At 39.2% G+C, this 18,107-nt stretch overlaps 2 protein-coding genes across 2 annotated transcripts; both read right to left on the bottom strand.

Moving 5' to 3' along the window:
• Positions 1-7,651: 7,651 nt before the first annotated feature.
• Positions 7,652-11,317, bottom strand: LOC118389504 (homeobox protein Hox-C8a-like). The gene is made up of 2 exons (XM_035779408.2): positions 10,582-11,317; positions 7,652-10,024 (listed from the first exon to the last, which is right to left on the bottom strand). Exons 1-2 carry the CDS (start codon positions 11,015-11,017, stop codon positions 9,684-9,686), a joined length of 777 nt encoding a protein of 258 aa, XP_035635301.1. The 5' UTR covers positions 11,018-11,317; the 3' UTR covers positions 7,652-9,683.
• A 3,658-nt stretch (positions 11,318-14,975) lies between these two features.
• Positions 14,976-17,738, bottom strand: LOC118389503 (homeobox protein Hox-C9a-like). The gene is made up of 2 exons (XM_035779407.2): positions 17,102-17,738; positions 14,976-15,818 (listed from the first exon to the last, which is right to left on the bottom strand). The coding sequence occupies exons 1-2, from the start codon at positions 17,670-17,672 to the stop codon at positions 15,574-15,576; spliced, it is 816 nt and encodes a 271-aa protein (XP_035635300.1). The 5' UTR covers positions 17,673-17,738; the 3' UTR covers positions 14,976-15,573.
• Positions 17,739-18,107: the final 369 nt, after the last annotated feature.

The raw sequence follows: 18,107 nt of genomic DNA, 5'->3' as shown, positions 1-18,107 counted from the left end.
ATGGGTTACAGCAAGCTACTAGGAACAGTTCCACTTGCAAATGTATTGGCCTTTCACTAAAACTTTGAGAGATGCAGGCTCAGATCCCAAAAAAAGTTCATTCAACTCCACAAACCAATATTAATTCTATAACAAAACAAAGCCTAATAGACACTCTTTTTATTACAACGGCAGAATGTGTAACTTATTACTAAACCATAATATATAGGCTACTACACAATTTGTCTTGCAATTGATATTTACACGAACAAGTAGACTGACGTTACAATATTTATACCTATATCAGGCCAAAACCTTATGTCCATAGACCATAGACCTCACAGTGTCAATATAAGCATAGCATACATAATATGCATGATTTGGTCAACTTCTGAATTGACTCCCCGTTTAGTAATATATATATAACATCATATATATAACAGACCATTCGATTCATTTTAAACTAATAAGGACCGTTGAAACCCAAACTTACCCACGTTCTCCTTGCCACTACATGACTCACGTTCACTGGTCCAGCTGTTACGAGGGCGGGAGGGAAACCAAGAAGACCGACGAACCCAACTTTTTAATATCCTATAAGTGGCTGGTATTCTGTTTAACTCTCTAGAACGAAAGGAAGGTTATTCGGGCTCTGAAGTGTCACAATACACTATCGGGAACCGAGTAGACTACTCATGCTCCACTTCTGAGAGAGAGAGAGAGAGAGAGAGAGAGAGAGAGAGAGAGAGAGAGAGAGAAGAGAGAGAGAGAGAGAGAGAGAGAGAGAGAGAGAGAGAGAGAGAGAGAGAGAGAGAGAGAGAGAGAGAGAGAGAAGCCATAAAGTCAGAGAGGGGGGTAGCAGTGAAATAGGATGGCTAAACATGTAGGTGTGTGCTGCAAAATAAAATATATTCATGTATAGCACGCGAAAAATGCTGTTGCTTAGACGGGCAGGTCGTGTATCGATTGAGGATGCTAGTAATCAAAGGTCATGTTCGTCGAGGGGGAGTCACATGACAATCTACAGCCAATCCAAGTTCCGATTCAGTCGTAAACTTTAATTAGCTGCAAATGTCCCACCAAACAACCAGAAATGCGCTGCGCCCCTTTCCTCCCCGACCCATTCTCTATATATTTCCTTCTTCATAAAGACACGTCACTATCTCTGGAATAAACTCAGCAACTCCAGAAACCCACATCTCATGCATTGTGGCGATGAAAGCTAGCCTTCTCCATTTCCTCGTTCGTTCCTTACTGTTGTCCCACCCTTTACACAATTGTACAGCCAGTCTAGTCCTATATACTTTAATTTGGTTATGTTTTTCTTTGCTCCTACCTCTGAAACAGTAACAGTCACATATCCTACATGTTCAGAACATCAAACTCCAGTCGAATATCGGTCCGAGATGCTGATAGCTTAGTACTCAAACATCCACTACATTACGGTAGCCAAGACCTACTATGTGTTGACAAGTATTTAAGACACGGCATAATACTGCATTTACAACGCTGTTGTATCCAGCAGACGCACCAAACACCCCTCCACATGCGCACACATGCGCATAAACATAGCTGCGACAAACTGCGCGCGCATGCTGTACCCTCATCCCAGGTCAATAGGAGCAGTTCATTCTGTAAATGATGGAGACCAGTTCAAATATTTATTCATAAAAATATCGTATATATTTGCATGAAAACATTATTCTCCGGAACAGTAACATATGCATGTGACCATTTGATTTGACGACAATATTGTCTAACTCTTCGAATCGAAATAGCCTAATTGATTTGATTGTAATCATATTGGGTAGCCTATATTGCAAGTTGGTCTGTATACCATTTTATTATAACAACCATAGTGAGACCATCCCTGATATGTATTCATTCGTTCATCCAATACATTTTGTTGGCTCTGTGAGCACATTGGGATATGTTGCACCACACCCATTTAATAATAAACTTCTCATCTGTACAAAGGAACACCGTGTCACTATGCATATTTGAGACCGGGTCTGGTAACTCGTACGTCTGTATAGCTATCATATAATTAATGATATAAGTCTATATTGTTAACCATTATTATTAAGCCTTTTGTAATGAAGGCGTTCACTTGACCTCGAAGGATTAAAGATGCATGCGGCCTTCACATTAAGCATATTCCTCTTTCCACCTACATTATTATTTCTGATATTTGCGAGTCCATTTTTGTTACTGAACAAACGACATTTGGAGAACATTCTTTGTGTGCACAGTGAATTAGCAATGGAGGGTAACTCCAGATTGGCCATCATTGATAACACTGAAAACAATGAATAGGCTCTGTGTGTTGGTGAGTCTCGATTTATTTATTTACATTGTAAATTCATTTCAGCCCACGTGAAATAAGTCAGCAATATATCAAATAATACATCAAAGTTGGGGTAGACCACTTCCATAATAAGGTCGTAACCACCTGAAAACTAGGGAGAGAACTAGGGAGAGGATTAAATAGCTAATGTGAGTCTTAATTGTCTATATGACTGTGTATTAAGTTTTCCTCCGCTGCTTAAAATAGAGAAAACCAGACAATCATGTTGCTTTTGGAGGCCAACACTGAAAGCGCCAGGAGTGGGTCAGAAGTTAACACAGAGACACTGGCGAGTTTATGTCGTCTATAAAGTTTTCAGGTGGTTACGACCTTATTATGGAAGTGGTCTTCCCTCACGGCAATATAAAGTACAAAGGGAGACGGGTAGACAATGCTCATTGACAATTGTCACTACAGAAAACTTCCGGAATTTCGGCAGTAAACAGCAGTAAACATATAGAATTGTCTAAATCTAGCCTGAGAACCTCAAGTCAAGAGAGTTTTACTATAAGTTAGGAGCCTTGTTTAGTTAAGAAGCCATATGAACATCTGACTGTGGCGGCGTTGATTGACATGGTGAGTCTTTTTATTCTTAAAAGTAAATCAAATTAAGGATAAAACAAGAACATATGGACTTCTCAGAAGCTGTTCTTGAGTTGTTGTTGCATGCTATGGCTATATGTCCTTTTTATCTTAATCGAAAAGATGGTTTGAAAAAGTGGCGCAGCTGTCTTAGGCACTCCATCTCAGTGCTAGGGACGTCACTACAGACCCTGGTTCGATTCCAGGCTGTATCACAACCGGCCGTGATTGGGAGTCCCATAGGGCAGCGCACAATTGGTCCAGCGTCGTCCGGGTTAGGGTTTGGCCTGGGTAGGCCGTGATTGTAAATAAGAGTTTGTTCTTAACTGACTTTCCGAGTAAAATAAAAGTTAAATAAAATATTATGTAAAAATATGCATAGGCTATGATGCACCCTATTCCAATTGTCACACTGCGCTGGTTACAAATATATTTTGTTTAAGCTCGATAAAACAACAAAAACCTTAAAAAATATTAGGAAAATGTTAGACAAGACCTATAGGCCTAAAATAACGAAACATTTAAATTAATATGTATTTTTTCCTGTAGACTGCAGTTTATTTCTGAAAACAAGTAGACCTATGTGTAGACTATATGATTTCTTACATCATCTACTCTGAGTAGGTTATATGTTTTGATTGAATTTAAATAGGTAACACATTACACATATCTTGCATTGTAGCCTACTCCAATGGTTTCATAATAACGTATTAAATACAAGGGAATATAACATACACATAAAAGCCTACACAGATATTTATCTTTCCATAAAAAAAGAGACATTTGCACTTGCATTTCCGTTACTGGTCAAAAAACAACAGGCCAACCTATTTCAAACAATACACCACAGTAATATAGTCTAATTATAACTATTTACATAATACAGTTTATCCGAAACCTAAAGTATTGTTGGCCCAATACTCTAATATTCCAGCCGACTGTCCTTTTATAACTGAGATAATTGAGATTGAGATAAAATACAGCTAAACTATCTAGTGATTGTATAACTTGTATAGTGGTGATGATGTGTTGAAGAGGCGCGATGTAGACTTTTGACTCCAAAATACATGGAAAATGTCCCCTCAAAACACATGCATGGTGTTAATCTTTCCATGTATCCGGACAGCTGTACACCGAGTCGGTATTTAAGCCATAATGAGAAATTCCCCTTGACCACGCCCACAAATTGGGGAAAACAAATATGATGTCCCATTGACCCACATTTTAAAAGAGCCAACTTCGTAGTTGGTATTTAGTTATACAGAAATAACAAAAAAAGCCCAAAAAGCAACTGTGTTGTACATGTAAGCAGGTTTTAAAAAATCCCGACCTATGTTTTGCAATGCTCCCAGGTTGGGAAATAGAACCTAAGAGAAAAGCCCTGTGGCTTCAGACTATTTGGTGTGGAGAGTGGGAAATTGTGGGGACCAGGTGTCCAACTAAGTAGGCTCCAAGCAGATATGTGTTGAAAATATTTCACCACTGTTAACTCATTTAGTGTAGTCCGCTTGTAACTCAACTCACTACTTGTAGCTTTATAGTTATTTTGTAAATTCACTCTGGAGTGCCAGAGTGTGCTCAGATTGTCCATTCATACATTCATAGGGTGCATTTGTAAATTCACTCTGGCTATCTCCTCTGATTTCACAGCACTCTCGTTGGAGTGTACCAGAGCGCAGCATAATTGATGATTTTACAATGCTCAACACCAGTTGAATATGGCCTGTGTCAGTAAACGTCGGCAAAAAGCTAATTGTTGCCAGCAGCACAGTTACAGTCACCAACACTCTGGATAACATGAAAACAGCCTAACCAGCTCTGCTAGGGAGAGTAAAATGGCCAGAGTGAGGTGTTCTCTCATTTGTGTCTAGAAGTAGCTAGCAAGCTAGCCAACATTAGCCAATTAGCTTGGGTGCTTGACTGCCGTTTTGGGGTCAGAACTCTCGGATCAACCCGCCAGAGCGTCCAGTGTACGCTCTGACTAGAGTGAAACGCTCTGAATTTACATACGGACAATTTGACAAGGCTCTGAATTGACAAACCCCCAGAGCGCACTCTGACACTCCAGACTGAATTTATGAACACTCATAATGCTTCGCTCTCAGAGTTCAGAGCGCGCACAGGATGCTCTGGTCGAGGAGTAGGGTTGATCCGAGTGTTCTGACCTCACAACGGCAGTCAAGCACCCAAGCTAATTGGCTCATGTTGGCCTTCCAGACACAAATAAGAGAACACCTCACTCTGACCATTTTACTCGCCCTAAGCAGACCTGTTTAGGCTGTTTTCATGTTGTCTAGTGTTGGTGACCGGTCATATACAACAGATGTTGCGCGTTCGTAAATTAATCAGCTATACTGCGCTCTGGCACACTCAGACGAGAGTATTCTGAAATCGAAGTAGATAGCCAGAATCAATTTATGAACGCACCCTTAATGTTCTAGTTGGTAGTTTGCTAGCACTCACTCACTTGGGCTAACGATAGTAATGAGAACGCTTGGGAGCAGGTAATGTTGAAAATAAATCTTTAGACATGTACTTTTCTTAAATTTAGTTTTGCAATGGACAAGCAGACAACAAGAAGATTGCGTTTGAAAAAGGTGTGTGCAAATTCGGTAACCAACGTAAGCACCGATTGTTTTCCCTACACAAGGGCAGACAGGGATTTGGAGGCCCCAGGCAGAAGCCAGTCTGTATATTATGTCACCAACCTCTATACAGGCAGGCCTCAAACAAGAATAGCTCTGTGCACAAGCACGAACGTGCACACAAACAATGACATTTTTGGCACCTAGTACCCTGGTAGGAAGTACCCAAATGGATATTCCATATTTACGCATCTACATGCATTGGAAATGAAGGCCTAGGCAAGAGTTTAGGTGAGCAAACACTTTCTATGTACCAAAACAGTCTCTGCTGATTGGTCAAATAACTCCTTACATGAATTGTGTCTCAAACTAACATTTTCTCTTACCCACTAGCAGTACAGGCTGTACAGGGTGTATCCCGTATCCACACCTTCGTCCATTGAGCTGAATGAAAACAAGGTTGTGATAAAAACATATCTTCACTATAGTTAAGATAGGGGAGAGTGGGGTAAATTGACCTAAAGGAGTAAATTGAGCCACCCTTGTTTCTAGGAAACCATACACAAAATGTATAATTTGACCAAATATTTAGGAAGAGGTCATAATTTCATGGAGTCTGTGGAGGAAGAAACCCCACGGAAAAAGTGGTAAGCAAGTTCGGTCCGAAAAACTGATTTTCACCAAGTCAAATGAATTTATAGAGTTTTCATGGTGCTTCTATCTAAACCAAAGTAGATGAGTTTAAGAATGTTTTATACATTAGTTAGGGTCTCTCTTAACTTCAATATGAGGTCATAAACGTGGCATGAAAGTGCATCATTGTAGCTGTGGGGGCTAATTTGTCAAATTGGTTGCCTTGGAGTAAATTGAGCCAATGGTTGAGCTAATGGTAAGTTGAAAGAATTGAAGTATTTTCTTCCCAGGCATAATGCAATGCATTATGGCTGGAATATGAGGTAACAACAAGGCTTGGGCCTATGTTAAAAGTGTTTTAAAAAAGTACTAAGTGTTTGTTACACCCTGACTACACCGCTCACGTCACGTGCCCGAGCGTTGCAAAATAAATTTTGAAATCTATATTATTCAGTTATTGTACCCACACTGCTCGTGTGCACCAACGAGCGTCTGTGTTGCCAAGGGCTAAAATAGAGTCAGTTCTATTTGTGACGCAGATTGCACTGCAAGTTTCCCATCTCCTCATTGGTTTATACAAGTTGATACCCACGTGCCTTCTCTTCATTGGTTATACCCACATGGGTGACTGAAAGACAAACTGCGCTGTCGGTCATCGTGGTAATACTATGAAAGTTTAGATGCCAATCGCCATTTAAATTCAAAGTTGAAACAGCCTGGAAGGAGGAGAGATGACTAGAAACGATTTGGTTGACCGTTTTATGTGTGGATTAATTGTCGGAGTGGAGGACCTTGTGCATTTCAAAATAACAACTCAATGTTTATATCCCAGGAGAAATTAGCTAGCAAGTGCAAGCTAGCTAGCTAAATTGACATAATGTTTAATGCTTTTCGACCTGTCCCCAAATTAATGTAATTGGTTCAGAGTTTGTTTTAATATTTTAACCTGCGAGTCGTGATCGTGTTTGGTGTGGGAGGAGAAAATACATTTATGCATGATGGCGGACGATGGCGGACGATGGCTCACGCGCGCAGCAGGTTTGGGTTCTGTGTTAGGTGTTAAGCCTGTGTGAATAGATGCTTAAAATGATTAAAAGACAAAAAAGTGATTGTGAATTCATGCTGAATTGTCTTTGGGAAATAAAGATAGACATGGGTTTAAAAACGTAGTAGTAATATTTCCTTCAGTACAGAAATGTAGGAGGCTTAACTTACCCTAACCCACAGCTCAACTTACCCCATACCCAGGGTTAGTTGTGCCAAGAGACCACTTTTCTGGGGACAAAATTTTATTTTTTTTGTTTTCAAAACTGTAATGTTTACATGAATTCTGATTATTTCCAGTGATGCACAACATCCTGAAATATTTGTCGACATCTTTGTTAGAAAGAGTACTATTAAACATAGTACTCTTTCTAACAAAGATATCTACAAATATTTAAATGTTATCTTTCTTATAATTCACTGGTGTGTGTGTGTGTGTGTGTGTGTGTGTGTGTGTGTGTGTGTGTGTGAGGAAGAGAAATTCAGGTTTTGCCATTTATTTCAACAAGTCAATGTCAAGGGTGTGTGCATTCAGAATCAACATCCCCTCCTTTAACTTAAAACATAAGAAATCAAGCTTATCAATACAACAAGATATACGAAGACATACGTAGAGGTCATCAGTGCAATAAAAAAACGAGTCTATTGGATCATCACAATAATGTAATAATGTTTAAAAGTTGATGAAATATTCGACGAAGTACAATTCCTCGTTCCATTATAACATAGGCTGTTGGTTAAATAAATGTGCATTAGGCTACTTTAGGCAGTTTAAGTTGTTGGGACACCAATGTTTGTGACAAAGTCCAATGGCTGACTAGCTAGTATGACGTGACGCAGAGACACTTGTTTCAAAGATATTTCAATATAGGCCTAGAACTGTACCGCCACAAGTAGCACCATAAGTATCATGCAATCAAATGGAATACATGTGTTATAGCTATAGGCCTGTCCTTGGACTGCCTTGTCACTTTCGTAAAAATGTATAGATCAACATTGTTAATGACAATACAGCTTTGTTGGTAGATTTTAACATTACCTCCAAGTGCGTCCTATTTAGGCAGTAAAGGCTGATTTCCCGATATTCAAATCAGCAGTAGGCTACTAATCACATAAACGTAAGTTATTGCTGCCTTCCTATATGGTTAGAATCTTTGATTTATCTAAATTAGCTCAAGAATCAATAAATATTCAATATATGGAGAATTTCTTATATGTTTTGTTTTTGATAGGCTTACCGGATTGAATATGCCCGAGCAGTTGCAATCCAAAAAATACATTACAATACACACACTAGTATATTTGAGACAATAATATGAAATATCCCTTATGAAATGTACCTCCTAACCAATAATCCATATTGCAATTTCCCACATTATAGAGACTACTCATGACTCCAAATGTGGAATTGACAGTGGCCAATAAAAAAAACTCCCATCACCCCATAAACATACAAATTCACATAAATAATACTTCGGAGGAAAAACAAAACACAAAAAGTACAAATAATGTGTATTAATAATCAACCCTTTTCCTCGAATGACAACATTGATTGAACATTGAAAGATTTCTAGCCATCCTCCGCTTGTAAATTCTGTGGACCATATGAGTGTTTTGCTAGTGCTTAGTCTCTGTGTTTTGTGGGCATTTGCATCGTTTTAAGCTAGATATTATAAGCAGTGATTATTCTCCTAAAGATGGTTATTTTCTGCAAAACAGAGCTGGGCATCGTTTCCCAGAGCCTTCGTAGCGTTAAGATCATCATTAGAACCTTCATACGATGTATCTAGCCGAGGTGTTTCCCAGAGCCTTCGTTAGTATCGTGGCTCTTAAAAACCTTCGTACATGTAGAGGTGATCCAGACCACTCGTAGAGCAGCCAAAGTGCATCCTTTAAACGCCTTTTTGCCCTTCCGTGTGACTTTATTCACAGAAGATCTCCGATAAACATGAAATCAAGATGTTTAGGCTGACTGTAACTGCCGTTAACTTCAGAATGAAGTTGACTACAAATACAAAGTTGCCAAAGTATTTACAATTGTTACAAACAAGTGAAGGATAACATTTCGCTTAAAAAGAAAACTGAGATGACTGCATTAAAATATCAATAATATCAATGTAATGTTGAATCAATTGAGTTCTATTTTGCGACTAGGCTAATGTCTGTCATTTTTGCCTCTATGTGTTTCATGATGTGTGACAACATGTGCGCAATGATGTGCCCAATTTGTGAGTTAGTGCATTATGATTGGGTAAGGATAATATGCTGCCTACAATAGCCTATGTGCAGGCATAAATTGCAATATCTCTATAGAAGCTGATCCGTCGTCAGTATTGTGGAATATTTGTTTTTGTGTTTTAAATGTGTCTTTAAAGGATGTGTCTTACTTGTTAACCCAATAAACGGTGGTCGTAAAATGTGATCTCTCTCTCTCTCTCAATTCAATGTTCCGGGCCTCTCTCGCTACCATCTTCAACTTTAAGCCATGTACTCATAAAAAATAACAATTCAAATCACTCTTTTGTGTCCTCTTCCTCTCTTGTTTCCTTTTTGTCTCCATCTTCCCCTTCACCGTCATCGTTGCCTTCATCTTCGCACTCACCCTCGCCCTCTGCCTCTCCCTCCACCTCCATCTCTCCTCTTTGGCCCGGAAATTTGTCTTTGTTGTTCTCCTTTTTCCATTTCATCCGTCGGTTTTGGAACCAAATCTTAACCTGCCGCTCCGTCAGCCCTAAAGCATGAGACACCTCGATCCGACGCTTACGGGTGAGGTAAGGGTTGAAGAGAAATTCCTTCTCCAACTCCAGTGTTTGGTATCGACTGTAGGTCTGTCGGCCACTGCGTCTTCCGGGGGCTATAGAATGGAAATAGCACTTACAAGTAAGCAGGAATCGTTGCAAGACCTGTATGTTATTAGTTTACACTGCTATTATATAGTTTTAAAAAATACAAAAGATTGGTTGGTGTATGTGTGTGTGCCGGAGGTAGTTCGTAGAACTATAACTTGTTTGAAATCTTGAGGTTGGTGACATCCACATTTTGTTTACAGTATATTCCAAGACTATAGCCAAGCCTCTACCGTTGGATAGCTGTAGGGATTCATGTGAAGATAAACGCCATGCCAAGGGCTTCTGCTGAACTTTCACTGAATTCGTTTTTACTGTTGTTATTCATCTCAGCTCATTTTCTTATCTACTACTAGCGATCAACTGAGCCGCGGTGAATGGCACAGTACTGACTCAGATTAACTGGCATTTTTTAATCATTGCACCACGGTTAACGGATAGAATCCTACTGTGTGATAAGTGATGATCCGAAAACGTAATCATACGTTAGCAGATGTAGGCTACATGCCATGAAAAGTACAACAACATAACCACACAAGAGCATATTAAAACGTAGCCTACTAACCGTGCGGTCTCATCCATGGAAACATGAGACTAGGAGACGGGTTTTGATTTAGGTGGCCTTGTCCTTCTCCGAGGTTAGTGCCATTTGACGATTTACAGTCTGGGTATTGCGCCACGCTCGCCTCTTGTTGGGTGCCATAAAGCGTTTGTCTCGGAAGGGCTTCGTATCCATAAAATTTTGTGGCATCTCCATGGCATGCCAAGGCGCATGGATTCTGCTGGAAGCCTGGTGTGGAGATCCCCGGCGTCCCACTGTGGAAGAAGTCTTGGACGTGATGGGGCGGGTGCTGAAAGCCTGGCGCCGCAGATCCTGCACCGTACACCAGCGCGTGGCTCCGGGTGACGCTTTGAGGGAACCTGCAGTCATAGTAAGTTGGTTCCAACGTTTCACCGCCTTTGTACTTGGAAAAGAGAGGGTTCACAAAATAGGAGCTCATGTTTTTCTATTCACAATGTTACAGCTGAAGAACTTGGTTTACGACCATTCCAATTACTGCCTTAGTCGTGTTCCAAACCCAACACATAAAACGAACGAAACCACAAAATCATAGAGACACAGGTTTAACGAATAAGATGATAAATCCTGTTTCCTTATTCACCACCGTTATGTTCCAGCACTGCCCTGCTACCAAAGGAAGTCCTTTGCTTTTTCTTGCTTTTTCCTTTTTGCAGCTTCAAATCAGCTTCTTATGTCGTGAATGGTTGATGTGTGCTATAGCTAAAGTTGGCTAGCCCCTTCCACACACAGTCACAAGCGTTTTTGACCCCCCTCTTACCTCTCTCCGCACCAACCGTCAACCCCCTCCCATTCTCACCGCGCTCTCGAATGTCTATACCTTGAAGCCGACTAGCAGGAAGGGATTGTGCATTTTGCTTTAAAGAACAAGAAAACAAAATGTTCTGTTGCCTAGACTAGGCCTATATGTAAACTACCCTTTTGTTTGGTCTTATAGGCTATGCATTGTCCACTTGAAAGAGTAGTGGTACATTTATAAGCACACAAACATGGAAATCTAGACATTTCTCTCTAGTTTATAGGCCTACCTTTATTGCTCTTAAGAAAATGATTTAAAAAAATATATATTCTGACTGCTAAGGCAGGGTTTATGCATTGCGTAATGAATTTACATTCACGCACAAAAATTGTATTTGCTAATAACAAATCATAAATATTTTCTTTATATTTAATAGTTGTTGATGCCATTGATGTATTATTATTATTATTGTACATGACTTACACAATTATTAATTAAAATAAACTGTAATAAATGTGGTTGGTTGAATTATTTTGTCTTTCATTAAAGCAAACATAATACAAATATTACAATATGTTTACAATAACAAAGACGAGACATTAGACATTAAGTTTGGCCGAGATGTTCTGATGTTCTTTTGAGGCCATAGCAGGTGTATCTTAGGCTACTCAACACTACACCTATCGGCTATCCATAAAACATATCGATACAATAGTATTCATCAGTTATAACTCAACGAAGTGTTCTTCATAATAATACAACAAGAAAAAAGGAGATAGAGGCAGACAGATACATGAGTGTCGTAAGACATAGTTTAGATAAATTGCGCTATCGATCTTTTTTTTTAAGAAGAAGAAAAAAAAAGATTGGCATATCTCAGATAACTACTGCCCATAGTAGAGTGAAGAAAGATACTTATTCTCCGTAAAAGTTACGCGTAGACTATTAATAAGAGGAAGGCTATTGACAAAAAAACGGGCCCTGTTGGTTGTTCAATTGTATTCATTGGTTGTTCATCTCTACATGTGTAACTAGTAGACCTAATCATTGGTCTAGTCTGTAAGGACACCATCTACCTCGAAGTCCCCCACAGGCTTCCAATACAGGCTATATATAGGGGAACAGGCTACACGGGCTCGAACGTTTTCAATACTTAGTCAACAGCGACATCCAGTGGCATTTTGGTGTGTGGTACTACACTAACTGGACTCGTGATAGACCTACAGTACTTCACGTAGCCATGAGAGTGTGATTTCGGGAAATATAGGCTAGGCCTACACATTTGGTAGAATATTCAGTCTCTTCGGTTCTTGAAAAGTACACATTTTATTTCGTGTCCTCAAATTTTATAATTATAGGCCTACTCTTTCTTCAATGTTTGGGTTGGGATTCATGTTGAGACTGTGTAGTAGTAGTGCATTGCAATTCTATTTCAATCTGGCATGATTACACTATGATCCACAATCATTTCTTGACATTTAGACAATTTGGAAGGAATTAGGTGCAACTCTCGCTCACAATTAAACTATCGATGCTTTATTTATCTAATTCTTTATTTATGCTTTTTTTTTAATCTAATCTAGGCTAAAATCATGACATTTCGAAAGTCAATGGCCTTCATCCGAATGAAAACAAAATGGGAATGGACACAATAATATTGTATTTAAGAAATACAATTGAATTGACATTTAGACAAAAAAAACTAAGACAGAAAAACGAAATCTTTGCTGAAAATTATTTTTAAAAATGTATGTTTCATTTTTTATTATTATTATTATAAACTTCACCATCATCATCATCATTATTATTATTTATTAGGCTATAATACTATTGGTGGTGTTGTATGGTAGGCTATATAATGATAGCGGAAGATTGGATATAATTAAAGTATATGCCAGTATGAATCATATCAATAGAATGCTTCTTACCACAAATGGGCCTATTGCTACGGCTGGTAGCTTGCTATTTGATAACTTCTTCTGAAGATACAAATCCTATAGCCTAATAGTGAAAGTAGAAATAATAACCATTTAATAATGAGCATAACATTTATATCAGTCATAGCGGTCTTCATAATTGTTGGCATATAGTCATAGCAAAACTAGAAATGATGGTATGGTGGACATTTAAAGGCTATACAGAAGCCATAGACAGGCCAAAGTCATAAATATATGGGTATGGGTTGAATTCAATCGAGGCTATTTCAAATTTACGGAAATGTCCATTAGACCGGGGACAGTGCCAGCGTTCAAACAGAATTCTGGTGCACTGTGCTAGATTTGGAATAAAGGAAGTGGAATTTGGGCCCTTTCATGTGTCGCTCTTTCCCCCTCCGCCACATGCAGAGTGGAAAAATAAAGCGGGCGGGAGTCACGTTTGCAGTAGACAAAAACAAGTGCAATAAGCCCCCTTTAAAACGAGCACACCATATCCTCAAATAAGAACAATAAAGTAATTTACTCCAGACGTCTAGCCAGCTCTGTCTGGGTTGCTTTGTAAGATTACATTTGAGACAAACAGCGCTGCACGAGGGAACTGTCCAACTATACTAGGCTCTATAATCTCTGCATACTGTCAGTATTGTTTGTGGCACTTTTTTTCAAATGAAAGCTAATTTAGTAAAGCGAGCAAGAAGGAAAAATAAACGCCAGACAAGATACTTCACACAACCTCTCAAATGAATTGATAGAACGCAAAATATGACTGGCAAATTAGTGTGGTGTCCAAGGTGTTCAAAAATTACATCATGACAAAGGGTGTGAGCAAATCTGTCGACGTTTGTTGTGGGTTATATGTCTCATATACCCACGACACATGACCATTATTACCCATCTAAACTGCAACATAGAGCGCCAACTCAGCCACAATAGCCTCGAATCAATGACCGATAGTTTGCATGACGCATTGCCCTATTGAAAGTTACTTCGTAATGCCATCGATGTGTAGGCCCTATGTTCAAGATTTGTGATGTGACAACAACACTCATATAGCCAACATTTTGATTAAAATATTGTGGAGTCCATAGGCACAAGAAGGCTGAGAAAAAAACAATAAAACAACTCACGTGGTCCAAGATCTATCAACCTTTTGTCGTAAACTAGCCTACACCTTGTTTAAAATTAAGCACGGACTAAAGCCCTACATTGAGATAGGTCCATACAACGTGGTTGCATGAAAAGCACTCTGACCTAGAAAATAGGTCTTTATTATACCTGAGTCACAATAATGAAGTTATACTACAGAAAACATTTCAATGCCAGAATGTCAACCGAAAAGCTATTCGTTGAAATGGTTGCAATAATCTGAAATGATTATGAAAGGATAACACGTTTACACAGTGCCTCAAATGTCACCTAATTTTTCTCCCAGAACCATTCAGATTGCAGGGGGAAAAAAAGTGGAGGCGGGAAGTGGTCAGGAAACGTGCATTATGAAAGGAAATAGAAAATGGAGAATAATGAGTTAAAAGTCACAGCTGCTTTCAATAAGAAGTGGCCCGTATATCTAACTGTAGTATGTGGCCTATTTGAATGGTTGAATTACTAATCTCATAACAAGCATTTAATGCGTCTTGAACACTGCCATCTCCCAATGTCATTTTTGCATATGTTAATATTTCTGATCAAGGTAAGAGTTTTTTAAAACGTTTTAATAAGAATGACATAACAAATACAGAAAATTAGACTATGGGGGTTATATTTAAAGATGACCAAAATCTACGGCTTACAGTATAAAGTTCAAGTGTCGAGAGAAAAAAAAAAGATTTAAAGACATACAGGCTACAACTAAATATATATTCACAGACGAAAACACAGGCAAAACGTTCCATGTACCTTGTTGCATTGTCGTGTACAAAACACTCATTTACACTTGAATAAGATGCAACATGTACAAAAATACACAGGTTTTGTTATACACGTGAACAGATGAAACACCATTCACACATAGTTATCCAACTTCCCCTTTACAGGCTACCTTTCTTTACCAAAATCCCATTTGTGGGTCTTGACATGAAACAGTAGGCCTAATAACGAATAAATAGTCTAAACAAGCTGCATACATTCATATTGAGACGTGGGCCTGAATTGCGCTGTGCTACCTTGCCAATAATAGGCCTATGGCTTAATTATATCAGATAAAAAAGGAAAATAGTATCTATCAAGAGGAGAGACCATCGCCCACAGTTCATGAGTGGCATTTTTCTGAATGTGTACTTGTCAATATGTCCATAGGACACGTTACTGCTCATTGATTTCTGTCTTCTCTTTATTCATTTTTTTCATCTTCATCCGCCGATTCTGGAACCAAATTTTGACCTGTCTCTCCGTCAAATTAAGAACCAAAGCGACCTCATAACGACGGTCCCTGGTAAGGTACATATTGAACAAAAACTCCTTTTCAAGTTCGAGAGTCTGATATTTTGTATATGGACACCGTTTCTTCCTTGTTGAACGAGCGTGTATCCAATTCGCCACCGGGTTGCCTGTAAAATGATAGGACAGATACAAGAGTAAATAAATTGAACACTTCTGATGAACTTTTGCAGTGTATAAACTACAAGTTACTTTAAAAGCATTATCATAAACACTTCAACACACAATAAACCAAACAGAGAGCATCATACCTCTCTTGATTTTCTAAAACTACAATAAGCCTGGTTCAATATAATCCATGTACATTGTCAAGTGTGTCATCAATGTTTTCCTTAATAATTATAAATAAGTATCTCTCTTATAGACATCCATATTTTAAGAGCGTCAACAGTGCTAGAAAAGTACCGAGTCGTAAAACTGTGAGTGCGCCCGTTTGTTTTATTGGCCCATAAATGATTTTAAAAGCCTTTAGCTTCAAGTCTCGGCAGGTCTGCAACAGATACAGCTAGATGCATTTCACCCTGGCATTCCTGTTGTGGCCTCAAATATTATGTTCTGTGTTTATTGTAGGGAGTTTGCTCGCTGTTGTCTGATAAGTACTGATATGAGGAACTTTCAATATCAATGGTTGTGGTCCTCGCTTAATAGGTTGCATCTCAACGTTATGTTTTGTGACTTAGGCTACTCGGCTTCGGTTGTACCAGAACTATGAATATTCACGTGAGAAATAAGCCAATACTGACTAAATAATACGTGGCAATAAACCAGTGTAGATTTACAATAAATTGGAAAAAAAACGAGCTATTATAATCATATTGCAAATCTATGGTGGCTTTTGATCGTTTCTACAAGCTGTATTAACCTTTTAGGCCTTTGGATGTGCATTCCAATCGTAGGCTATTAATCCAGAATGCAAATAATAATAATTACAGTAATAATAATACATTCATAAATAATCCACTGTAAATCAAATTCTATGATTAATAGGGCCACACCTCTTGTGTATGAATCCTGCATACCACATCAAATGTATCTAAGTAAAATAAAATATGCCTTTACGCACAAGTTTAGGCCATGTAAAACAGTGGAGTTTACTAGAGATTCTAATCTCGTCAATGAAAAGCTTGATTCCAGAGTTCCCCATTTTATAGCCGTTTTATAGCTTCTTCCTATTTTACAACCTTAAGGGGATTGGCGTTTGTCCTGTCTAACACTGTCTAACAGCCCCCAGTTCCCCTCGCGTTCAAAGGGAAGGGAAAAGAGATTTCTTTTTATAGTAGGACAACAGACAAGGAGCGAAAACCCCATGGAAGACAAACACCCCCAACTCACCCACAAACGACTCCAATAGCCGGTTGTAAAAACAGCGTAAACTGCCATGGCTTCTACTTACTTGGGTCAAATTCTGGCTTGCCGTCTTTGTGCTTTCCAGAAGCCAAAACCTCTGTCTCTGGAGAAGGGATGATCTGCTGTGTCTTGTCTCGGATGTCCACCGAGGTGTTGTAGAAATAATCCGGGTATCCGTGGCGGTTGAAGGCGATGGAGTCTCCGGCACCGGGCTGAGGAAAACCATCTGTTTTGAGTCCGTAGTGTCTGCCGTTCGCAGGATAGCCTGGGAAGGATATTGTTCCAGATATGGGCTCTAGCCATGAGCGAACATACCTCGAGTCCGTTCCAATATGAGGTTGGTGGGTGTATGGGTGGTATACCACTGAAGACTGGGGGTGAACTGGGCCCCAGGAGGAGGTAAAGACAGGAGGTTTCGGCGCAAAACTGCAGGAGGGGTATTCGGAGCACTCTGGTGCTAGTGTCGTCGGTCGAGAACCGGTGGGGAGAAGCTCTGGGGCTGAGAACCGCGATGTCAGCACATCCTCGCTCTCATGGTTTATCAAAGAATCCACATAATAATTGTTTATGGGACCAGTGGTCGACATGACGATGCCTCTCGTCTCTTTAACATGCATCCGATTATTATATGGACTGTATGTGTACTTTAAAACAAATCTTACCCGTAGAACAATCAAGCCAGGTAATTATTTATTCGGGGGTTCTTCGACTCTCATTGGCCACCGCTGAACACGTGATTATATTTACCCCAAAATTATACAGTCGATTAATGCGCATGCACTCCTAGGACTGTGATGTACCTCAGACATTTGAATGCTATTTATGTATAGGATTTCTATTGTATGAGCAATCATTAAGACGGATTCACCACCTATCATTTTTTTTTCGTTTTTCCTTGTCTATAAAAAATTGAGAACGGTAGGCTATATCCCCTCGTATTGTAGCATGAGGTACATTGATCACAGAGCACGATACCCTATTTCTCGACGTAACTTATCTATTTGTCGACCATAATCTGAATGATATATTTGAAATTTGAGGGATATTCTTAA

Source organism: Oncorhynchus keta, chromosome 10 (assembly GCF_023373465.1).
Source record: "Oncorhynchus keta strain PuntledgeMale-10-30-2019 chromosome 10, Oket_V2, whole genome shotgun sequence".
Lineage (NCBI taxonomy): Eukaryota > Metazoa > Chordata > Actinopteri > Salmoniformes > Salmonidae > Oncorhynchus > Oncorhynchus keta.
The sequence above is the reverse complement of the archived record's forward strand: the minus strand, read 5'-3'. Positions and strand labels throughout refer to the sequence as shown.

Excerpts from the sequence above, each read along its gene's own strand:
- LOC118389504 (XM_035779408.2), bottom strand. The coding sequence starts at position 11,017 with ATGAGCTCCTATTTTGTGAACCCTCTCTTTTCCAAGTACAAAGGCGGT. Across the intron at positions 10,025-10,581 it reads TCCATGGATGAGACCGCACG|CCCCCGGAAGACGCAGTGGC; the intron begins GTTAGTAGGCTA and ends TCCATTCTATAG.
- LOC118389503 (XM_035779407.2), bottom strand. The coding sequence starts at position 17,672 with ATGCATGTTAAAGAGACGAGAGGCATCGTCATGTCGACCACTGGTCCC. Across the intron at positions 15,819-17,101 it reads CAAGCCAGAATTTGACCCAA|GCAACCCGGTGGCGAATTGG; the intron begins GTAAGTAGAAGC and ends ATCATTTTACAG.